General features: G+C 42.5%; 1 protein-coding gene across 1 annotated transcript in view; it reads left to right on the forward strand.

Annotated features, from left to right (window-relative positions):
* The window catches only part of FAT4 (FAT atypical cadherin 4), a 139,756-nt gene that overhangs the window by 87,772 nt on the left and 29,015 nt on the right, over positions 1-22,969 (forward strand). Inside the window, exons 7-10 of the mRNA XM_024568941.4 lie at positions 4,929-5,109; positions 9,222-9,472; positions 11,361-15,710; positions 21,229-21,333. Coding sequence (XP_024424709.2) covers positions 4,929-5,109; positions 9,222-9,472; positions 11,361-15,710; positions 21,229-21,333 — 4,887 coding nt within the window. The remainder of the gene's footprint in view (positions 1-4,928; positions 5,110-9,221; positions 9,473-11,360; positions 15,711-21,228; positions 21,334-22,969) is intronic.

A 22,969-nucleotide genomic window follows, 5' to 3' on the forward strand; every position in this document is an offset into this window, starting at 1 on the left:
AGTGTTACTTACATTATACGTGTACCTAATTTATATAAATGTATTTGCAGAACTAATTAGTAGTAATAAACTACCTTATAAAATTGAATTTTCAAAATACATAGCTATTGGTTATATTTAAAATGTTCCATACTTACTTGCTTTGTACATTTTCAGAAATTAACATCATTGATGTTAAGATAGAATGGCTGGATTTCAGTACATTTTCAGTGGATTGCTTATGAGAAAAATGCGTTTACTTCATGGGAAAAAAGAGGTGAATACTTTATGATAACAAATGCAACCAGCCAGGGCACCCATTCACCAAATGTTTGATGTCAAGAATGAAATTGGTCTTGTTGCAAAGCAACAGATTTCAGTTAAGCAAAAATCCTATTTCTGCTGAATAGTTTTCATGTTTTTAGGAAAGTATGTTTAATTTATAGGAGCTAACAGAGAAACATGTCATCTACTTGCAGTGTGAACTTTAGTCATTTAGCTCATTCATTACAGTTATTAAAGATGTATTTTCTCATAGAGCGGCTGCCTGGAATTTTTTTCATTTAAAAATTTAATTAAAAAATTTCCTGAACTGTATTCATTGGTGTACTTGTGCTTATTAAGGCACCAATGTTAAAAGGCAATACTAGTGTGATCATTTCTCAAATTCAAGAATATAAGAGGACTCTGACAAAGTTTGGGACTACTCACAATATCATGGGCAAGTAGGAGATTAAGCTGTGAACAGTCTTTCTCTGTGTGTGTGTGTGTGTGATTTGTTTATGCACACTTAAAAAATACTTTTCAGAATTTTATGTATTCTTTGCTATTCTAAAAATTTCAGAAGGTTCCTATCCATTTATCCATTTGTTAATATTTATATATATCAATGGAGTATACATATATATTATATATATTATATACATAATACATATAATTTTATACATTGAATTTGTTAATTTATTTTCTGACTGTAGTTGTATTCCGCTGCATGCTCCTAGCCTCTCCAATTCCACATTTCTGAGACCTTGACCTTATATTTCATTTGCATCTTCAGTCTTTTCATTGGCTCACTATCCTCTGCCAGGAGCCTGTTTGCATCCTGCCTCTTTTTGCTGACTGCATCTGGTTCTCATAAATAATCCCAGATGAAATTGAGCAATCTCGCCCTGTTACGCCACTACCTATATAATTCATCATTATCAGCTCTATCCGAGCTCAACGTTGGCCCCTAGTGTTTAGATCCTTCTCATGGGATTCAGGATTAATTGGGACCCTCTGTTTATAAGTAGTCAGCTATCTCCAAAATGTTGACCTTTGTCTGTGACTGCGTTCTCTGACTCCAGCCTTAGGCTGAGAGCTCCGTCCCAGATGCATATTTCCAGAAGTGTTCAGCTCTTTGAACTCTGAGCCATGTAGTTACCAGAACAGATTCCCATATATAGAATCAAAGGGAAAAGTTAATACAGATCGAGGACAGGGCCCAATGGAATGAATTACGGGTTTAGAGACATGAATTAAACAGAATTATTCCTGCGTTTAATTAGCTTACAACCAAATACAGGATATGGCAGAAGTATATTGGTGGTGATAATAATAATAATAATAATAATAATAATAATAATAAAAGTAAAATACTTGCAATGAGTGGCATTATGTTATCGGAGCCTAATAAGCAGAGAAGAGATTTTTTTTTTAGTTCAAAATTGGCTCTCTTTCAGTCCACCCTGGCTGAATGCAAATGACTTGCTTGAATTCTTTGTCTCAAGTTCTTCATGAAAAAAAAATTGAGTAATAATACCTACTTCATGGAAATTGCATACTAAATGAGTAACATATATAAAATACTCATACGTATACTGGTATCAAATAAGTGTTCGATAATATGTATATAGATGAATATACATGTATACATGTATATGTACGGTGTGTTTCAATTTCTATATAAATGTATGGGCTGAGTTTGCAGAGAACAGTTATGGTTTCAGTTGTTGATATACGGATGTTGGGCCCTTTGGTAACGGACAAAGGGAGACAAACAACAAATAGTCACTTGGATGTGTCAGCCTGGAGCCCGCGGAAAGTTCTGGAGTGAAGATCAATAGGGAGCATTATGCAGTACTGCACATGGGGTATAAGGAAAAAAGCCTGTTGGGAACCAGCAGCATAAGCTGCTTCGACCATTTCTTCACACAGTGAGGAGGAGTGGCTCCGAAAGAGGCAAATGGAAAATCAGCTACAACAGGCGTCATCACGGGGCTCCCGGATACGGGGAAGCCCTTCCTCTGTGCAGAGCGCTGCAGCAGTGAGACTTGCTCCCTAACGTCAGGGGGCGCTCTCACTGAGCCCCTGGATTTCCTCTTCCTGCCCGATGCTGCGAGGCAGGAACTCTGGGGCTCATGCTCTCGGTGGGCAAGTTGGGGTTGGAGTGGGATGCAGGGTGGTCAGCCCTGCTCCCAGGTACCGAAGTGAAAAATCTTGCGGGCAGAATTCAAACTGGAGATGAGTTAAATCTCAGTAAAAGACTTAGAAATGTAGTCTTTGTTAGGTTTTCCTGGTAAAACCCGGGGGAAAAAAGACAGTGAGACTGGCTTGCACATCTCCTCAGGTGACAAGAAAGTGAGGCAGTGGGGGAGACAGTGCCTGGGTTTATTCATTACCAAAGTCGGGGGGAAAGAGGAAGTGAAGGACCCACCTGCGTGTAAAGTGGGTTGTGGCAGGTAATGAGGGAAGAAGCGACTCTAGGGTCTGTGTGGAGAGAGGAGCCCCTGTGGATCCGGGATGTCCTGTCAGGGCTGCTTCTGCAGCCAGAACCCTTTGTTGTCGCTGGCGTGCTTCTAAAATCGTCTGGAAAAATGAGGTAGCCTCTGGTACGGACACAGTGAGATTGAACTTGCTGAATATTTTTGTGGGTAAACAATTTTTTTTGCTTACCAAGTCAGAAAATACATCACCAACAATATTTATGTAATTTATAGACAAGGAAAGAAATCACATGTTCCTGACCAATGAGTTAGTCACCAGTTCATGTTGGTTTTCCATATATGTGTCATCAGACACTTCAGAATATCGAAGATGCAAGCTTTGCTTGGCAGTTGCTCGGTGACTTCTTAACGAGTTGGAGTGTCGCTGATGAGAGGCACTGCCTGTATCAGAAATGCTCAAGTCTTCTTTAAACTCTTACTGTAAATTTAAAAATTTTGTACTTTGTATAATTAACAATTCAACATGTCTTCCACAAAGCTGTGGAATTTTCCAGAGCTAAATGTCCATATATTTATACTTCAAGGGAATCGTTAAGAGGAAAGGATGATTCAAAATGTTTTCCTGAATAATATCATCAGAACATCAAGTCAAAAGTTTTGGGGGGCAACAAACAGGCAGAGAACTATGACACCGAAATTTGTTAGATTAAAAGTAGATTACGTTTTTACATGGCAGGTTTCCATTTTTCTTGTTTTTACACATCCCACAACGACGACTAACAGAACACGCTTTCTGTGCCAGCAGGGTCCTGCACACGTCACGTTCCCTCAGTACCTGTCTGGGGTAGGTCCTGTTCTCATTCTTCCCGTTTTACAGACGAGGACTCCGGTTCAGTGAGTAGAGCGCAGTGTCAGTGGAAGAGATAGCGGAGCCCCACACGTCCTCCCATCCTTTGCCTCCGAGACCTTGCTTCAGTTATCCCCTCTCTCAGCTCACCGTGCGTACCTCACCTTCCCAGGACGTGCCCTTTTGCTCACGCAAATGCACAGATATCCTTTAGTTAATTTTTTTTTCTAATTCAACCAGTATGAGAAATACTAACATGATTCAGATCATTAATTTCCATTTTGCCAAATTGTATATAATTAAACACGCATTGAAGAGATTAAGCCCAACCATCGGTCATTAATAATACCTCTGAAAATACTGATTTGAGCATTAACAGGTCCCTTGTGAAAAATTCAAAATCTGTGATGAGATTATTGTGTTCACTTGGCTCACAGACTTCCACTGGCATATCAGTGGGCTTCCTCACAGTGGGCGTTTCCTCCAGTTTGTTCCCCCTGCTATTCTCCGGGCTCAGCTTGTCCAGAGTCCAGCAGAAATGGAAGTTGGAAAATGATTTTGAAGACACAACTAAAGGCAGATGATTTGCCTTTGAATTGGGGGACAAATCACAGAATCTAAGCAAATGAGACATCTGATCTTTACCACGAAGAGTCTGCCAACTTCGTGCAGTGGAGATAGGATAGCCAAGGCTCTGTTAAATGTTAGATTTTCACTATGTGTGGATATCAGAGCTGGAACAGGAAATAAACATGATTTGTTTCACATTTATGTTAAATATGAAGTAAATGCAATAAAAGTTTTTGCAAGTGAGCTCACCGACATAATGTTATTTCCAGAAAGTGGGGGATGACAGTTTGAAATATAACTGGAAGCTGCCTTTTGTTCCCGACAAATGAATGTCAGTTAGTACAGTAATGGTGACTTCGGGACATCAGGAAGCCTGTTGCAATTTCTGACTTTCATATCGAAAGTCACGGCTAGGAGCACGGTTCTTAACATGCCTTTGTTTACAGTAAGCGGGCCAGCTATTCCGTGCCCATGGGTATGCTCCAAATCTGGTTTGGGTTATTTTAATGTGATTTCAGAGAAAACAAGGGTGCCTCTCTTGTGGTGTTTAAATGATATTGTTGTGTTCTCTGCTGTCGAATCAGCACCTTCAAAATAGAATAAGAAGTTGAAACTCTTTTTGTGCCATATCACTAGGAAAGAGCTGAAATACTAGTTCAGAAAGGAAATTTTTTTTGGTCACGAAATTAAAAATGAATCATTTGTCTATGATGAGAAATTTAAGATTCTCAATTTTCTCAGGTAGTGCTGACGATAGCTAGTTATTCAAGTTGCTATTCTTTTTATTACTTGTAAGCATTGAGACTTGATTTTTTTTTTCCTTCTAGGATCCCCTGCCCTGACTGGAACTGGAACCATCAATGTCATAGTAGATGACGTCAATGACAACGTCCCCACTTTTGCCAGCAAGCTGTATTTCACTACCATTCCCGAAGACGCCCCCACGGGAACGGACGTCTTGCTGGTCAACGCCTCCGACGCCGACGCTGCGACAAACGCCGTGATCAGGTGCGTACATTTGCCTGTCCGTGTGGGGTATGTTTCTTGGTAAACATCAGTCTTTGGGCTAAGGGAATATACTGCTGAATTTTGCTAGAAGTGTCATAATATTAACACATCCCCTGTGGTGGTTATCTATTGTTGAATAGCCCACTGTGCCTAAAATGAGGATCAAAGCAATAATGATTTTATTTCTTGTTTCTAATTGCAGTGTAACTAATTTAACATTTCTAGGCATCGGTTTTCTTACCAGTGGACTAGGTATAATAATAATAATAATAATAATAACTTTATGGAGTTATCATGGGGATAAAAATCATTGAAGTGAACTACGTAGAATAGTGTCTGGAACAAAAAACACTCAGTAGCCGTCCGCCTGTACTACCCTAATCCATGCAGGGTGCTTTCTCCCTGTCTGTCGGTGCTCAGTAAGTTTAGGGAAATTTGGAAGAGGTATCCTGTCCACTGTAGTGTGACGGTCTGGTAAACCTTCATCTGCCGCGCAGAGGGCACTTCCTGCACAGATGGCATGGGGAGTGTTGGGGATGAGGAGCAGGACAGCGCTCTAGCCTCCAACGTTTCCATCCCTGAGTGTGAAGCTGAATGTCTACAACGTGGATCCGCACACAGAGCTGCTAGGATAAAGCGCTAGGGTGATAGGCTGTTTTCTTCCCATGAATGTCCATTTCACGCTAAATGCTGTCCTGCCTTTGGGAGCCATGGGGGTCCGTGGGAAGTGGGCCTGGGAAATCGTCTTCGTGTTTTCAGCATGCTTTGCAGAGTGCTCCTCGCAAGTCCGGTGTGATTTTTTTTTTTTTTTTGACTTGATAGCACGCCTTTTGGTTGTTTGGTTGACCGGTTGGATATTTTCTTCCTTTAATCTCAGAGAATGGACTTCATCCTTTTACATTCACTGAACTCTATCAAATACATCTTCCAATGACTCTACTGTTATACAGTCACATAAACTAAAAAATTGGAGCTATTTTTATCTTGTAAAAATGATTAAATTCACTTTTAAAATAACTTAGGACAGTTACAGTTATTACACTGCAAATTAAAATATTTGCATAGATAAAGGAAGTAGTTATGCCAACCTAAACCTTCTTTATCTGTCCCGATATCTTTTTAATGGAATGTAATGCACATTTGTATAAGGTGCTAATCACTCCTTGCTGTTCATGGGATCCAAAAGAAAATCCATTCTTCCTTCTGGTTAATGGAACTGTTTTATGTTAATTTTTACATTGCCCTTTTAAATATAACATGTTTAAGTCATTTACCTAGTTACCTATGTGCTCTCTCACAGCACAGCCCCTGATATGACATGTAATTTGTTAATTTTCCCCTGAGATTATGGTCTCCCATGCTCTTGGACACAGCAGCTATTCAGCAAATACTTATTTGCATTTTTCTTTCTACTCATTTGATTAAGCTCCACATTTTTATGGGTGGTGCACATCCTTTGAGTTACACACTTTACTTCAGTTTTAACATTAGCTCCTTAGTAAGCCATCAGGCTTCATTCCCAGTCTTCAGCTAGTCTGTATCTTTGCTTTGCGGACTTAGCTTTTATAGGCATGTACTCCCTCCTCTCCCAACTAGCCATACCTCCGCTCAAACCTCAGTTCCCATTCTTTTAGGTCACAACACTGGAAAGAGTCACAAAATAATCGACAGGGTCAGCGTTCAAAGGCAAATTCCTTACTCTGTGCTCTTAATCCTACCCCACTCAATTTCTTCCTGGTCTTTAATGGGGCAGTTACTCGCGGTTCTCTCTTGGATCTTCAAGTTACCTCTTCCCTGGATGCTCTCCTTATCTCTACAGAAATGCTGAGGTTCTGGCATTGCAATCTGGTTCCGTCGTTTACCTGCCGAGACTGGGAAAGCCATGCCAGTGTCTCTTAAGGTTCAGCATACCCGTCCGTAAGGGTGGAGATCAGAATTGCTACTTTAAAGTTTGTGAGGTGAAATTAGTGTTTTGCTTGAAGTTACGATGGGTTTAGCATTAAGTTCTTCAGTATTTACTTGCAAGCCAACATAAACAGTGTTCTTTAATGAGTGCAAGTGAGTAACGAATAGTTTTTAGAGGAACTACTAGGAATCTGCGCATTTTATCTTGGCAGTCTATCCATGTATATTGCCACATGTGTTTCTTCTATGTCTTTATTTTGCAAACTTACAAGTATAAATTTATTTGAAACTGATACTATAGATATCATGAAATATTACAGAATGCCTCATTTAAAATTTACCTTTGGTAAACTTGAGAATCAAGTAAAGTCTAGAAAAAAATCACATAATAAATACGTTAATCTTTAATTTAGTAAATGTATCACCTACTTTTAAGTAGACATCATATGGACTACAGCATGTACAACAGCATAGAATAAAGAATAAGAATTTACAGTACGAGATTCCTTATGGATTCTATACTTGAACCTGGACCCGAGCTCATACCATTTACCATTCGATACATTGTTCTGTTTTCTAAGATATCACAGTCTTGTCATATTGAAACGATCCCAATCCAAATTTGCGTGCATTTTTCATCACTTTCTTTTTATTTGTGACTGCTCGAAAGAACACTGATATTTGCTGTCATAAAGCTGTAAGAAGGTTGGTGGCACTATGAATTACTTCCTTTTTCCCTATTAAGTTATTAGGTGATTTCTACATCTTCTGATAGAAACAAGGTTTCCCAAAATAGTTACACAATTTTCATAATCCAGGTTCCAACAGACTTTCTCACAAAGGTCAGGCAGTTTGATTATTTCATAAGTGTTGAATTTCTAACTGAAAGAATTCATTTACAAACCTTGGATATTTTTATTTAGATAAGGGAAATAGATATCTTCGGCCATATAAGGGCAGTGATTATAAACAGTAACTTCCGGTCCAGGAAACAGACCCAGTGCTATTCACGTTCCGTCCTGGCCCCGGCTCGCGAGTGTTGGGAGGCCTTACCAATCTAAGTGATGCCCAGCACTTTACCAATATTGAAGCGATTGCTCCCCCAAACACCCCCTCTATTCTGTTTCCATTTTGCTATCACTTTTGCCTTTATATCACTTTTGTCAGTTCCCTGACAGTTTATTATTTGTCTAAAAAAAAAGGATGGAAATGCCGAAACGTGTCTTTTAATCTGTGAGCATAACAGGAGGAACGTTCAGTCTGCTGGGCTCACCGTGGGTTTTTCCTGCTGCTCCTCGTGCACGCGTGTCGTTGCTATGATTTTGTGAACACAAACCAAACGATAGAAGTGTGTCCTTAATTCCAACAAGGCCATTTCTTTGTTGGTGCCAAGGAGGACGCTTTTAAAGACTGCTGTTGCCTTGCTGCTTCCAACTTTAAACACGATGGACCCCAGCCAATACTTGAACCTTCCAGCTTAGCAGCGTCTTCCCTAGCAGACCTCTCAGGGATATACACAGATAGCTCTCCTCTTCAGAAGGAAGAGAGACGCTACTCTCAGTGGAAACGCCTCTCTGTTAACCAATCTGCTTAGTGTCAACATGTACACGAGGATGTCGTTTCTCTCCTCACAAGAAAGCCAGGCAGCATGGCTGCAGGAGGAATGATGAATGAGAGAGTTAGTAACTAGGAATGCGTCTGTGTAAATAATCAGTACTCTAGTTGTTCTGGATAGTCAATAGGTACCCAGTACAGTGTTTTGTCTTGAAAGAACACCATCTTCAGCTGCTCTTCTCTGGGGTATTATGGCGCACAGCAGAGAAATAATTTGGAGATGCATTTAACAGATGTTCATCTGTGATCCTGGCCCTTAACCGCAGTGTGGGAGCAATGCCCTGATTTATGCTTTCTGGCTCGTCCATTTCAAACACAAAGGTCTTCTGGGTACGTTTTTGAGTCTGGCATGATTTAAGACACCCACAAACCTTGCAGAGACCTGCTTGAGGTCATTGGACATCTCATAGTAAAGACTGTCAGTGTGCTATTCCCATAAACTCTGAAGTATTTACCTTCTAGCCATAGTCTTTCATTGTTGTGTGATCTTCCTCGTCCTTTCTCTACATTCCTGCCTGAGACTTTAAACCACAGGACAGACGCTACAATATGATAACTGGAAGGACTGTGCCCATCTCTGCTCTCTGCTTTAGTTACAGGATCATCGGTGGAAACTCCCAGTTCACCATCAACCCGTCCACGGGGCAGATCATCACCAGCGCGTTGCTGGACAGGGAGACAAAGGGCAACTACACGCTGGTGGTGGTTTCCACTGATGCTGGGTCTCCGGGGCCTCTCTCCAGTTCCACCAGCGTGCTCGTCACTGTGACTGACGTCAACGACAACCCACCCAGCTTTCAACATCACCCGTATGTCACGCACACCCCGTCCCCTACTCCTCCAGGTAACCGAACCAACTCTGAGGCCGTGGGTAAATGCAGTCTGCACGTTGGACTACAAAACGCGTGTCTTTATGTTTCACACATGTTCTTTGATTTGGCCTCGGTTAGTAAATCTTCTGAAATTCAACTCATTTTGCCTAACAAAAGTAAAGGAACACTGAATCTCCGGAATGAATTCTTTCTTCCTCAACCACTTGTGTGTAAGACTTTGTAATTATTATATCTTTCCTAGTAGTAGTACTCGATATTACTTGAATATTGTTAAATGATTAAATAGATACCACTTTGTAGTCAGGGAGGGTTCTGTCTGGAGATGTAATTTGTGTTTCAGTTCCCTGAGACAAGGGGCTTCCTTCTCTCTCTCTTTTTTTTCTCATGCCATATGCTAGCACCTGAAACCCTAACTGGAATTAATAAGAATTCAGCTATATTCATTTGTGGGAAATGAATATTTTACTTCAGTGCTGGAGAGATTTTCAAAAATGTTTAACAAACGAATAATTCTAAATAATTATTATCATTAATATCATTTTATTCCAGTTTTGAGGGATGCAGATTTGTTTGTTAGTAAGTTTATGGAGCCATTAATTAATGAACCACTTTCGTGTTGACAATACATATTTTTCATTCAGCATCTCTTTGGAATTTAATTTTGTTGCCTTTGCTTGTTTGCAAAGAATGCCATACTCTCTTAAGGACTGCAGAAGTCTTCTGCTATGTGCAGTTTTTGAGATGACTTTTCAAACAGGAATATATACAAATAAAAACCGTGATTCACTTAATCTCCCTTGCTTTAAAATATTTTTCACTAGGAGAAAACAAATGGAACCAGGATTCATCCTCTCGGTGATCTTTGATCTTTTCATCACTTGAGAATGTCTAGTTAATACCAATTGAAGGTATAATATCTGTAAATTTTTGCCAACTTTCTATCAAGTCGTAACTCCCCAATGACAGCCTTCAGCTGAGATGGTGCTGGCAGACATGACCCTGGTCACACCCAGTGCAGCATCTCCTGTGCAGCGTGGGGAACGTTCGAGCATCTTCTCCTCATCACACGTAGTTCATCAGAACCACTGGCCTTTTTTTTTTAATGAAAGACTTTTCAGTTTTGTCACAAACCCTTTCGCAGGGCTGGGAGTGCAGGTTTGGGAAAGGTTCCTGAATGAGTATCAGGAACATGTCCCTCCAGCAACTTGTTTGCATCTTTCTCCTGCAGTCCATTCTGTTGGCGCTCATCCCAAGCACTGCTTGTTGGAATCCACACCGGGTCCGTTCTTTCCCCGTTCTTGTTTCCTACTACTTCGTGGTTGCTCTGTGCAAATCTAGTTGATTTATAGATTTGCCTGAGTATATATGCATATGCGTCGTCCGCATGTATTCTTGTCACATTTTGCTATGAAACAGTAGGCATAAGGAATCAACAATAGGTTTTTAAACATTATTTTTGTTGACAGGATTACATGTATGGTAATTCAAAGATGTTTTAAGACTTACTAGAGCGATTATCTTTCCCACTGGGCAGCAGCAGCAGAGCACACGCATCGTCGTGTGAGCTGGAATTGTATGACGTACAGATTTCTCTCCCAGGAGCTACAGTGTGGGATGAGTAGTCATTGCCCATCCCTGGGCTTCTCTCAAAGGCAAACTGGGGAGTATTGAATCCAGTGGGCTGTGTGGGCCTCAGTTAGAGAACAGCTGGTCAGGCCCTGAGGACTGTTACGTAAATTTGATTTTGCAACTTTAGAGACAGGATAGGAGCTGCTGTCCCCCCGTAGTAACCCTGAGAAAATAAAACCCCATCCAGTAGCAATATAGTGTTTTACAGGTGTCAGCCCGTTACCAAATGGTCTGTTTGGGTCACCTAACGGCACGCTCCCTCTTTTACAGGTTCCTTCGTCTTTGCGGTCACAGTCACGGATGCTGATATTGGACCCAATTCTGAACTGCATTACTCTCTTTCGGGCAGAAACTCTGAAAAATTTCACATTGACCCGCTGCGGGGAGCTATCATGGCAGCCGGACCACTAAACGGAGCCTCGGAAATGACGTTTTCTGTGCACGTGAAAGACGGTGGCGCGCTTCCAAAGACAGACTCCACAACAGTGACTGTGAGGTTTGTCAACAAGGCAGACTTCCCCAAAGTCAGAGCCCAAGAACAAACCTTCATGTTTCCTGAAAGCCAGCCGGTGGGCACGCGTGTGACCACGGTGACGGGGTCCTCCCTGCGAGGGGACCCTTTGTCCTATTACATTGCAAGTGGGAACCTCGGCAATACCTTCCAGATTGACCAGTTAACGGGGCAGGTGTCCATCAGCCAACCTCTGGATTTTGAAAAGATACAAAAATATGTCATATGGATCGAGGCCAGAGATGGAGGTTTCCCTCCTTTCTCCTCTTACGAGAAACTCGACATCACCATATTGGATGTCAACGATAACGCCCCAATTTTTAAGGAAGATCCCTTTGTATCTGAAATACTGGAAAATCTTTCTCCTCGAAAAATACTTACTGTCTCAGCAACGGACAAGGACGGCGGGCCCAACGGACAGTTAGATTATGAAATCGTTCATGGCAACCGGGAACATAGTTTTAGCATCAATCATGCGACCGGGGAAATTAGAAGCATGCGGCCTTTAGACAGGGAGCAAGTGTCTCAGTACGTGTTGACTGTGAAGTGTTCGGACAAAGGCTCTCCTTCTCGGAGTTCCTCGGTGAACGTCATCATTAACATTCTGGATGAAAACGATAATGCCCCCAGGTTTTCTCAGATATTTAGTGCCCACGTGCCTGAAAACTCCCCGTTAGGGTACACGGTGGCCCGCGTCACCACCTCTGATGAAGACGTTGGTGTGAACGCCGTTAGTAGATACTCCCTAATGGACACCAGCCTTCCATTTATCATTAGTCCCAGCACGGGGGACATTGTCATTAGCAGACCTTTAAATAGAGAAGACACAGACCGTTACAGGATCCGAGTTTCCGCACATGATTCCGGCTGGACTGTGAGTACGGACGTCACCGTCTTTGTGACGGATGTGAACGACAACGCGCCGAGATTTAGCAGACCCTCCTACTATTTAGATTGCCCCGAACTTAGTGCAGTCGGCTCCAAAGTGACTCAGGTGTCTGCAGCAGATCCTGACGAGGGGACAAATGGACAAGTGTTTTATTTTATAAAATCTCAGTCAGAGTATTTCAGGATTAATGCCACCACAGGAGAGATTTTCAACAAACAGATCTTAAGATACCAAAATGTCAGTGGCTTCAGCAACGTGAACATCAACAGACATAGCTTTGTAGTGACATCCTCAGATCGAGGTAACCCTTCCTTACTCAGTGAGACCACCGTGACCATCAACATAGTGGACAGTAACGACAATGCGCCCCAGTTTCTCACCACGAAATACTTTACTCCAGTCACCAAAAATGTGAAAATTGGTACCAAGTTAATCAAAGTTACTGCGGTAGACGATAAAGACTTTGGATTGAATTCCGAAGTGGAGTATTTCATGGCTAGTGAAAATCCCTTGGGGAAATTTAAGTTGGACAACAATACGGGGTGGATTTCTGTAGCATCTTCCCTCATCTCCGACTTGAATCAAAACTTTTTGATCACCGTCACTGCAAAGGATAAAGGAAACCCCCCACTTTCATCCCAAGCCACTGTTCAAATAATTGTCACTGAGGAAAACTACCACACTCCGGAATTCTCTCAAAGCCACATGAGTGCCACCATCCCCGAAAGCCACAGTGTCGGGGCCGTCGTCAGAGCCGTTTCTGCAAGGGACAGAGATGCCGCGATGAATGGCCTCATCAGGTACAGCATTTCTTCGGGAAACGAAGACGGTCTTTTTGCCATCAACTCCTCCACCGGTGTGTTAACACTAGCCAAAGCTCTGGATTACGAGCTATGTCAGAAACATGAAATGACCGTTAGTGCCACAGACGGCGGATGGGTTGCAAGAACGGGTTACTGCAGCGTGACCGTCAACGTGCTTGATGTGAATGACAACTCGCCAGTGTTTCTCCCCGAGGAATACTTCCCGACGGTTTTGGAAAATGCCCCAAGCGGGACCACAGTTATCCACCTAAACGCGACAGACGCCGACTCTGGAGCCAATGCTGTGACCGCATACGCTGTGCAGTCCTCTGACAGTGACCTCTTTGTCATTGACCCCAACACAGGTGTCGTCACCACCCAAGGCTTCTTGGATTTCGAAACCAAGCAGAGCTACCACCTCACTGTGAAAGCTTTCAACGTGCCCGATGAAGAAAGGTGCAGTTTTGCCACAGTTAATATACAATTAAAGGGGACAAATGAATACGTGCCTCGTTTTGTTTCCAAGCTTTACTATTTTGAAGTCTCGGAAGCAGCCCCTAGAGGTACAATTGTTGGAGAAGTGTTTGCCAGTGACCGGGATTTGGGTGCTGATGGGGAGGTGCACTATTTGATTTTTGGTAACAGCAGGAAGAAGGGTTTCCAGATCAATAAGAAAACTGGACAAATTTATGTTTCTGGACTTCTGGACAGAGAAAAAGAGGAAAGGGTTTCTTTGAAGGTGTTGGCCAAGAATTTTGGCAGCATTAGGGGTGCAGACATAGATGAGGTCACTGTAAATATCACCGTTCTCGATGCCAACGACCCGCCCATTTTTAGTCTGAACATCTACAGTGTTCAGATCAGCGAAGGGGTCCCGACGGGAACGCACGTGACCTTCGTCAGTGCCTTTGACTCAGACTCTGTCCCCAGCTGGAGCAGGTTTTCTTACTTCATCGGATCAGGGAATGAAAATGGCGCCTTTTCCATCAACCCGCAGACGGGACAGATCACCGTAACCGCAGAATTAGATCGAGAGACCCTCCCAGTCTATAATCTCACGGTGTTGGCTGTTGATTCGGGGACGCCTTCAGCCACAGGAAGTGCCTCTTTGTTGGTCACCCTGGAAGATATAAATGACAATGGCCCCGTGTTGACCATCCGCAAAGGAGAAGTTATGGAAAACAAACGCCCGGGGACGCTGGTGATGACCCTTCAGTCCACTGACCCCGATCTCCCACCAAATCAAGGCCCCTTTACCTACTACTTGCTGAGCACGGGTCCTGCCACCAACTATTTCAGCCTGAACACCGCCGGGGTTCTGAGCACGACCAGAGAGATCGACAGAGAGCAGATTGCAGACTTCTACCTGTCGGTGGTGACTCGGGATTCTGGTGTCCCTCAGATGTCATCCACCGGCACAGTGCACATCACCGTGATAGACGAGAATGACAATCCTTCCCAGTCCCGGACAGTGGAGATCTTTGTCAATTATTATGGCAACTTGTTTCCTGGTGGGATTTTGGGCTCCGTGAAGCCACAGGATCCGGATGTGTTGGACACCTTCCACTGCTCCCTTACCTCGGGAGTGACAAGCCTCTTCAGTGTCCCAAGGGGCACTTGTGACCTGAATTCCCAGCCAAGGTCCACGGATGGCACATTTGATCTGACCGTCCTCAGCAACGACGGAGTTCACAGCATGGTCACGAGCAACGTCCGCGTTTTCTTCGCTGGGTTCTCCAACGCCACCATCGACAGCAGCATCCTCCTGCGGCTGGGCGTCCCAGCAGTGCAGGACTTCCTGACCAACCACTACCTGCACTTCCTGCGCATCACGGGCTCGCAGCTCACGGGCCTGGGGACTGCCGTGCAGCTCTACGGTGCCTACGAAGAGAACAACAGGACATTTCTCCTGGCCGCAGTGAAGCGGGGCAACAATCAGTATGTGAATCCCAGTGGCGTGGCCACCTTCTTCGAAAGCATCAAAGAGATCCTTCTCCGGCAGAGCGGGGTCAAGGTAGAGTCCGTGGATCACGACCCCTGCGCCCAGGGCCCGTGTCAGAACGGAGGGAGCTGTATCCGGAGGCTGGCGGTGAGCCCTGAGGTCAAGAGCCACGAGAGCCTGCCGGTCATCATTGTGGCCAATGAACCTCTGAAGCCGTTCCTGTGCAGGTGCCTGCCGGGCTACACCGGGGGCTGGTGTGAGACCGACATAGACGAGTGCCTCCCGTCCCCTTGCCACAACGGCGGGACCTGCCACAACTTGGTGGGTGGGTTCTCCTGCAGCTGCCCAGAGGGCTTCACCGGGAGGGCCTGCGAGAGAGACGTCAATGAGTGCCTGCCCAGCCCATGCAAGAACGGCGCCGTCTGCCAGAATTTCCCCGGGAGCTTCAGCTGTGTGTGCAAAACCGGGTACACAGGTAGGATGACGTCCGGCTCTTCCCACTAAGACTTGAGCCATGCCCGCGTATAGAAAGGAAGGAACTGTGTCATTTTTAAGTGATTTTTCTATGAAAAATGGGTACAATCATAGTAAATGCTTTCAGCATTTACCATGGGCCAGATACTGGTCTAAGCCCTTTATCTGTATTTATTTTATTTACGTCTCATAAGAAACCTGTGCTGTAGGGATAATTATTACCCAGTTTTTATGGACAAGGAGGCTGAAGGGGAGAGAAGGCAAGTCAGTTTTCTAAGGGGACCCAGTGAATTTGTCGTAGAGTCGGGACATAAGTGAATTCCAGAGTGCAGCTTTCTGGGACGTCACCTACCCTCGCTGACCTCCAGTGTCCCCATCTGTGAAATGGGAATAGTCACACTTCTCTCTTAGCATTGTTGTGTTGAGTAAAAGTGATGTTTGCAAAGCACCTGGCGCCAAGTCCAGCACTCATAAGTGGCGAGGACAGCTAGTGGTGTCCGTAGTGCTTTGGGCAGTAGTGGCGGTGACAGAGGTGAGCCACGGAATCTCTAAGAGACCAGGAGAACTCAGTGGCACCAGGGAGGTGTGTGTCTTGCCTGAGTTGAGACCTAGGATCATGAATCATAGGGCTCCATCCGTCTTACAAGTTCAGGGTTTCCAAAATCCTCCCCCCACCCTTGCCAAACAAAAGTTGCTTCTTCTGCTGGGAATTGAACAGTAAAGATGGTTTCTTTGTCCCATTCTAATATAATAGACTCATTCACAGTTACATTTAGAGTGAGTTAGTGCTTAGCCCTAGCACGGAGACAGTGTGAATGCGTTTGGTCATAGGTAGGGGTCAGGGAGCATCCCGTGGACAGGAGATGAGCCCTTTTCCCTCGCCTCCCTCTGGTGTGTTTCTTTCTTGTTTCATTGTGGGTACCTTGCAAACTTTTCTAAATGTTGTGGTTGAAGATTTAGGAAAGCCCTTCTTTTAATTATGAAATATGAGCAGCGTTTATCAAGTGGCCGTCTAAGCATTACTGAAAGCTCCTTGCATCGGAGACATTACTATCCACTTGGCTCTTCCTTTAGTTCTTCTTACAACTCTGTGAAGAGTTATTGTTCCCATTTCAAAAGCAAAACACTTAAGCATAAGTGTCTCAGAGAATGAGTGTTTAAAATTCTCATTGTAGCCAGATCCGACTCCTGAACACCAACCAAGTGCTAGGGCCTTAATGAAGCCGTGTGCAAAGCCTGGGCATATTCAAACATTTTGGGATCATCAGACTGATTTCAAAGCACCAATGTTTTCATGTTCTATTTACTTTTGTGGACTTTCCCCTGTGTTTTTTCAGTGATTTTTGAAGTCTGTGGCATTCAGAATCGGAGCTGTGAGACTTCCTTAAATTTTTGCTTAAAATAATTCTCAGCCACTACCCCCCATCACACACACATACACAAACATACTCATATACATATGCACTCACACTAACAGACACATTCAAATGCACTCACACACATGCACTCTAAGACACACGCAGTCACACACTTGCACACTCACAGACTCATACACACCACTGCATGCTTCATGTGAAGTTGGAAGTTGTGCTAAAGAGTATAAATTAGCAGCTTATGCCTCGCAGACCAATTCTGTGGATCCCCTGGCCTCCTAGTATGCATTCATTTTCCTTGTCAGCAATTCACGTTCTCGTGTGCTGTGAAACCTCTGGGATCTCAGCGCCTTCTACCTGTGATAAATAATGGACATCAGCACAGTTAGCTGATGGACGTCAGGGCAGTGAGGTCTGTGTATTCTCTGAAACCGCTGCTGACACTCAACACAGCTTCATAGGAACAGACTCCTTGAGTCCCAGCTCACGGACCTTCTCCGTGCGGCCCTGCTGTCTCTTCCTGCCTCAAGGTGCTGACAAATACCGGTAACTGGTTTGCAGCACTCATTAAGTTAATGATCCAGGATTTTGTTTCACGGCGCTTCAGCCTATCAGATTGTTTTTACCAGAAGCATGTTAGAGTAATTCAAACTGCCACATTCCCTGATCATCACTGTGTCGTCAGCACTAGAATTAAAGTAGACGGACGTGCGCAGAACAAACGGAACCTGTTGCTGAGTTCTAGTGGGGTAACTGAGCACGCATGACCGTTCCAAACGCGAGACATTTGCGTTCATGAGCTTCCTTTTGAGTTGAGGTAAAATTATGACATCTTTCCCCTCACATAAAAAAAAGTCCTTTTAATAATAATTTAAATCACACCACTGAGTTTTCAAACTTTGTCTCTGAATGTTAATTTCTAGCATGGCAATCACTATCAAGTTTACTAGTTGTGAAAAAAATTACTAATTAAGTGGATCCTCAAACTAAATGTTTGAATGGTAAATAATTTACATGCACTACCACCCTACTAATAAGACTATTTTTCCCAAACTTAACAACAAACTCCTGTATGTGACTCCTACCAAGGTCATTTCTTGCATTTTTGATAATTAAGAAAATAAAACACTTTTAATTAAAAAATTAAATGAAAATTTATTTTTTTCTCTCACTATGCCTGTTTATTGTCACATAACACAAAGAATCAGATTCTACTGATAATTTTAACCTTTAAAAGAAATTTATTCTCAAACTAATATTTTCTTAGATTGTAGCTTCTTCTGATATTTCTGTAGTCATATGTTTTAATATAGAGTATTTCTGCTTCTATTGGGTGTCTTTCCACCTATCCATTTGGATTAACTGTCATAGCCTGAAGTTGATATTTAAATTAAATTCAGATGTCTGTGTTAAAATCTCATTTTATAAGGGGTAAATAAGACAATTAATTTATATAAATCCCCCCCCAAACCTTAAATTTCTTTGTTGTTGGTGATTTTTGTTATTTAAATCAACATTTAAAAAGTTTGTTTTTTCAAACAGGATTCGGGAAGGATATAGTTGAGAGACATAGGATTAATGATTTGGGTTTTTATACTCACATATTTTTCTTGGGGACACTTTATCCAAATGTTTGAGAGGAGTGTAATGATGGTGTCCCCTAACGTGGTCACCCTTTGTTCCCCCATTTCCAGTCTTACAAAGTGAAGTCTGTAATTTTGTAACCCACTCCTAGTTTTTCACGATATAAAGGTTATACTGCCCACAGCTGTAAAGTATATTAATTTAAGGATTTAATACATGCTACTTGTACCACAACTCTAGAAGAAATTATCGAAAAAAGAATATGAAACCTTACTTAGTCCAATAACACATTAGGACAGATATGTCTGTTCTGACATTAGGCAGAAAATGGTAGAAGTATGGTGTGGCCTTCCTTACTGCAAATAAGCGATCAAAAGGGTAGCCAGTAGGTCTTGATTTATTCTCTATTGGTAACACTGATATTCTGTAAAGATAAAAACAAGCCCCCTTCTTTAGAAGAATCGGTCTCGAATCCAGTTGGAAAACCCCACAGGAGAGGGTCCCCTCTGCACAGCGTGTCTCTGGGGGGATTTTTCACAGGCTGAGGCTGACGTTGTTCTGCCAGAGTCTCTGATGTGACACATCACTACACCACTGAAAATGCAATTTCTGTGCTTCTAAATCGGTACCTTGTTTATTTTCATGACTTCCCCTTGGGATAGGAAGGTATTCTGAAATTGTTCGTGCTTTGCCTTGTAAGGAGGTGCCCCACTTTATTTATGAAGGAAAAAGTGCTGTGTCTGTGACCCCATGATGCAGGGGAACATGTTTGTTAGTGGTGTCATGAGGTCTGACTCACACTTGAAATTTCAAACCAGAACCGTCGTGGCTACATAATCAAGCTGCAAAACCAGAACCGAGCAGAAACTCCGACTATGCTTAAAGCAGTTTTTATGATGAAGTGGATTGTCGATGCTCGACATTAAGTTTGACTGTGCCCATCAAACTTACATGTTTTCATGGGACAGTCATAAAAGCGTTAGTGTGATCGTGCTGGGAAGTAGAAAAAAGCTTTACAGAAACAAACTCTATTCAGTTAAGTGAATAATTGAACCCTTCTGTCAAGCAATGGAAATTAAGAACTCAGTCACATCCCATTGTTTCTTAGAACCAGAAAATCAGGAACTCTTCTAATAATTACATTTCATGTACATCTACTAATAACATGTAAGTGATCAAATAGTAAGTTAGTGGTATTTAAACACATTGAAGTTTACATACGCAAAGAATACCACCACAACTACAACAAAAACAAACGGGGCAGGCATTCTGCCCTCAAATGTGACTAAGGGGTGTTTAACTACTGAACGATAACTTCATGAAGCCTGGGCGTGAGAGCACACCTATTGTCCATTGGTCTGTGCTGTAGTGCTATCATTTCTTTGCTAAGATATTAGCCTTCCAGGACTCCTCCTCCTCCATCTGTGAATTGAAAAGGTTCCTGTTGACAGTGGCATTTCCCCCATTGAAATGGAAATGCTGCGTTAAGACACTTGACTGTTTTTGTGACTGCAACATCCCCAACTTCTCCCATGCCTGGTTCATCCTTGGCACTCAGTCAAAAGTAGTTGAGTCAACTCAGCAAGATGATGTGTGAGATGAGTCTTTATAAACTGAAAACTATGCAGGTTAGGCACTATTGGTTTTGTAAAAGACAAAGTATTCATAATCTGTAGTGGAGAATACACCTTGATGAGCACTTGAAAATATATGGGAGGTGTTCTCTTATGTCTCATTCTGCTGTACAACAGGTAGGCATGCGTTAAGTCAGAGGATACTTCTTGGGAGCGAAAGGGTTGTAGTTTGGCAAACGAAATGAGATTAATTACTTTTAACAAATCCAAGTCAAGGAAAATGTGAAAAATGTAGCAATACAATGAGCCATAAAAAAGAAGAAAATTTTACCCTTTGCGATGGTATGGATGGACCTGGAAAACATTATGCAAAGTGAAATAAGCCAGTCAGAGAAAGACAAATACCATATGATTTCACTCATATGTGGAATCTAATGAACAAATTGAACTAACAAGGCAGAAGGGACAGACTCATCGGTGGAGATCAGGATGGCAGCTAGTTTATGGGGGGAGGGCGGGAGGAGGAGGGACTGAGCAAAAAAGGAGAAAGCACTCATGGACACGGACAACAGTGTGGTGATTGCTGGGGGGAGCGGGTAAAGGGAACTAAATGGTAAGGGAAAAATACAATAAAGATTAAAAATATTTTAAAAAGAGGAAAAGAAAGTAAGTTTAGTGAAAACATCGAAATAGGTTCACCATTTGTGACTTCCCTGAGAACAGTAATTCCTTTCGAGATGCACATATAAATTACTTCCTGACACTACAGTGCATACCTTTGCAAATGATACAGAATATCATTTACAACGGACGACTAAGTAAGATTTGAATTCTGAGGTATCCACTGTCCTCATGGCAGGTAAAATGGTCTCATATTTCTTTTCTTCAAGACATAATTTCTCAGGATAGATTTCTATATATGGGTATGAGTGGTGCTATTAATATATCTATGCGTAAAATTTTTAAAAATGAATTTGATGCTTTTCAGGAAAAATGTGCGAATCTTCAGTCAACTACTGTGAATGCAACCCCTGCTTTAACGGCGGCTCCTGCCAGAGTGGCGTGGAGTCCTACTACTGCCACTGTCCGTTCGGTGAGTATAGCTCCGCTGGCCTCGTGAAACAGCAATGCATTTTTTAAAAGATTTTATTTATGTATTTTTAGACGGGGTGGGGGAGGGAGAAAGAGAGGGAGAAAAACATCAATATTTGGTTGCCTCTCGCACACCCCCTACTGGGGACCTGGCCCGCAACCCAGGCACGCACCCTGACTGGGAATCGAACTGGTGACCCTTTGTTTCACAGGCTAGCTCTCCACTGAGCCACACCAGCCAGGGCAATATCAATGTCTTTTGACTTACAGTTCATCAGTTTTGTTTTATTGTGGCCCTGAGTGATTAAGAAAATACTAAATGTTTTAGATAGGGGATTTTGGCAAAATAAAATCTCAAAAGTTTAATATTCTTAAAAGTTACTTATGAAAATCTCATTGAATATATTGCTTTGATCATTATCAGAAAAATAATCAGCTGAAGAGAACTGAATTTGATGTTGTGTTCTCGGGACACTTCCCCTCAGATAGGTGTGGATGCCTTTTTTTTGAACCTACCAAGTAAAAAAATCTTCCAGCCACTAATTGACATCATAGTCTATTTCAAATCTTTAAATATAATCCGTCAAAATGATGTTTGTTTTGCTTTTGTGTTTTACGTTAACTGAGCCACTTATGTTAGAAGGATTTAGTAACTACACAGTTTTCGTGATAGGCTTTTTGTAGATGGTATCAACCTAACTAATCAGAAGTCAGGCTGTGTTCTCTTGAGGAAGGAAGTTGTTAGAGGTTTTTGGGTTTATTTATTTTTATTTATTTTTTGGTACACATACACATATATTCACCGCAGTGAAATGAACCAAAAGGCTCCTCCCAGGTGTCATTCACATGTTGCCCCGCACTGAGACAGTTGAGGGCTATGAGAGAAGCTTGGGAGGAAGCTTTCATTTTAACTGGGTCTGTCTCACAGGTTTGTGGTCTTCCCTTAATTTGAAGACTGACTTACCCCACACTGTGGTACCCATCTGCAGATGTCCTGCGGTGGGTAGAGACCCTCGATAAGCAGAAGAGGCGGAGGATAGTTTTCTGGTCTTTCCCTGGACATCTTACTGTGCACCTGAAAAGTGAATCTTAATGATAGTAGAGAATGGAACTTAAAAATAATCGGAGGTTTCTAGTAACCATTAAAATGGACTGTGAATCCATTTTCAAATAAGTCCAAGACACTACTAGTTTTGTTTTTATAAAATACATCCAGAGAATAATAAAGAAAAACAGAGATAAAAATCCATCCTTGTGAGCCCTGCCTTTTAACAGTGGTTCTGAGGCCCAGACATTGAGGGTTTTGTCAAGTCAAAAAATGAAAACAAAACAAAACTATCTCAAGGTGATAGAGTGACTAGAAAATTTTATTTTCAATCCCATATGACACTCACAGTATCCTTCCTTTTTAAAATTTATTTGAGATTCTCACAGATGATTCTCATGAAACAGAGAAAGGTAGATCAAGGTCAGAATGACCACAACTTCAGATCTCCTGCAACGTCTTTCTTTTGGTGCCACTTTATAATCCCATAGGGCGCTGCTGTCCACACACGTAACCATACCCAGCTTTCATGGTTTAACTTGAGTTTTGCAATAGAAGATAAGCGGATTGGAGTGGGAAGTGGAGAAATGAT

Source organism: Desmodus rotundus, chromosome 9, assembly GCF_022682495.2.
Source record: "Desmodus rotundus isolate HL8 chromosome 9, HLdesRot8A.1, whole genome shotgun sequence".
Lineage (NCBI taxonomy): Eukaryota > Metazoa > Chordata > Mammalia > Chiroptera > Phyllostomidae > Desmodus > Desmodus rotundus.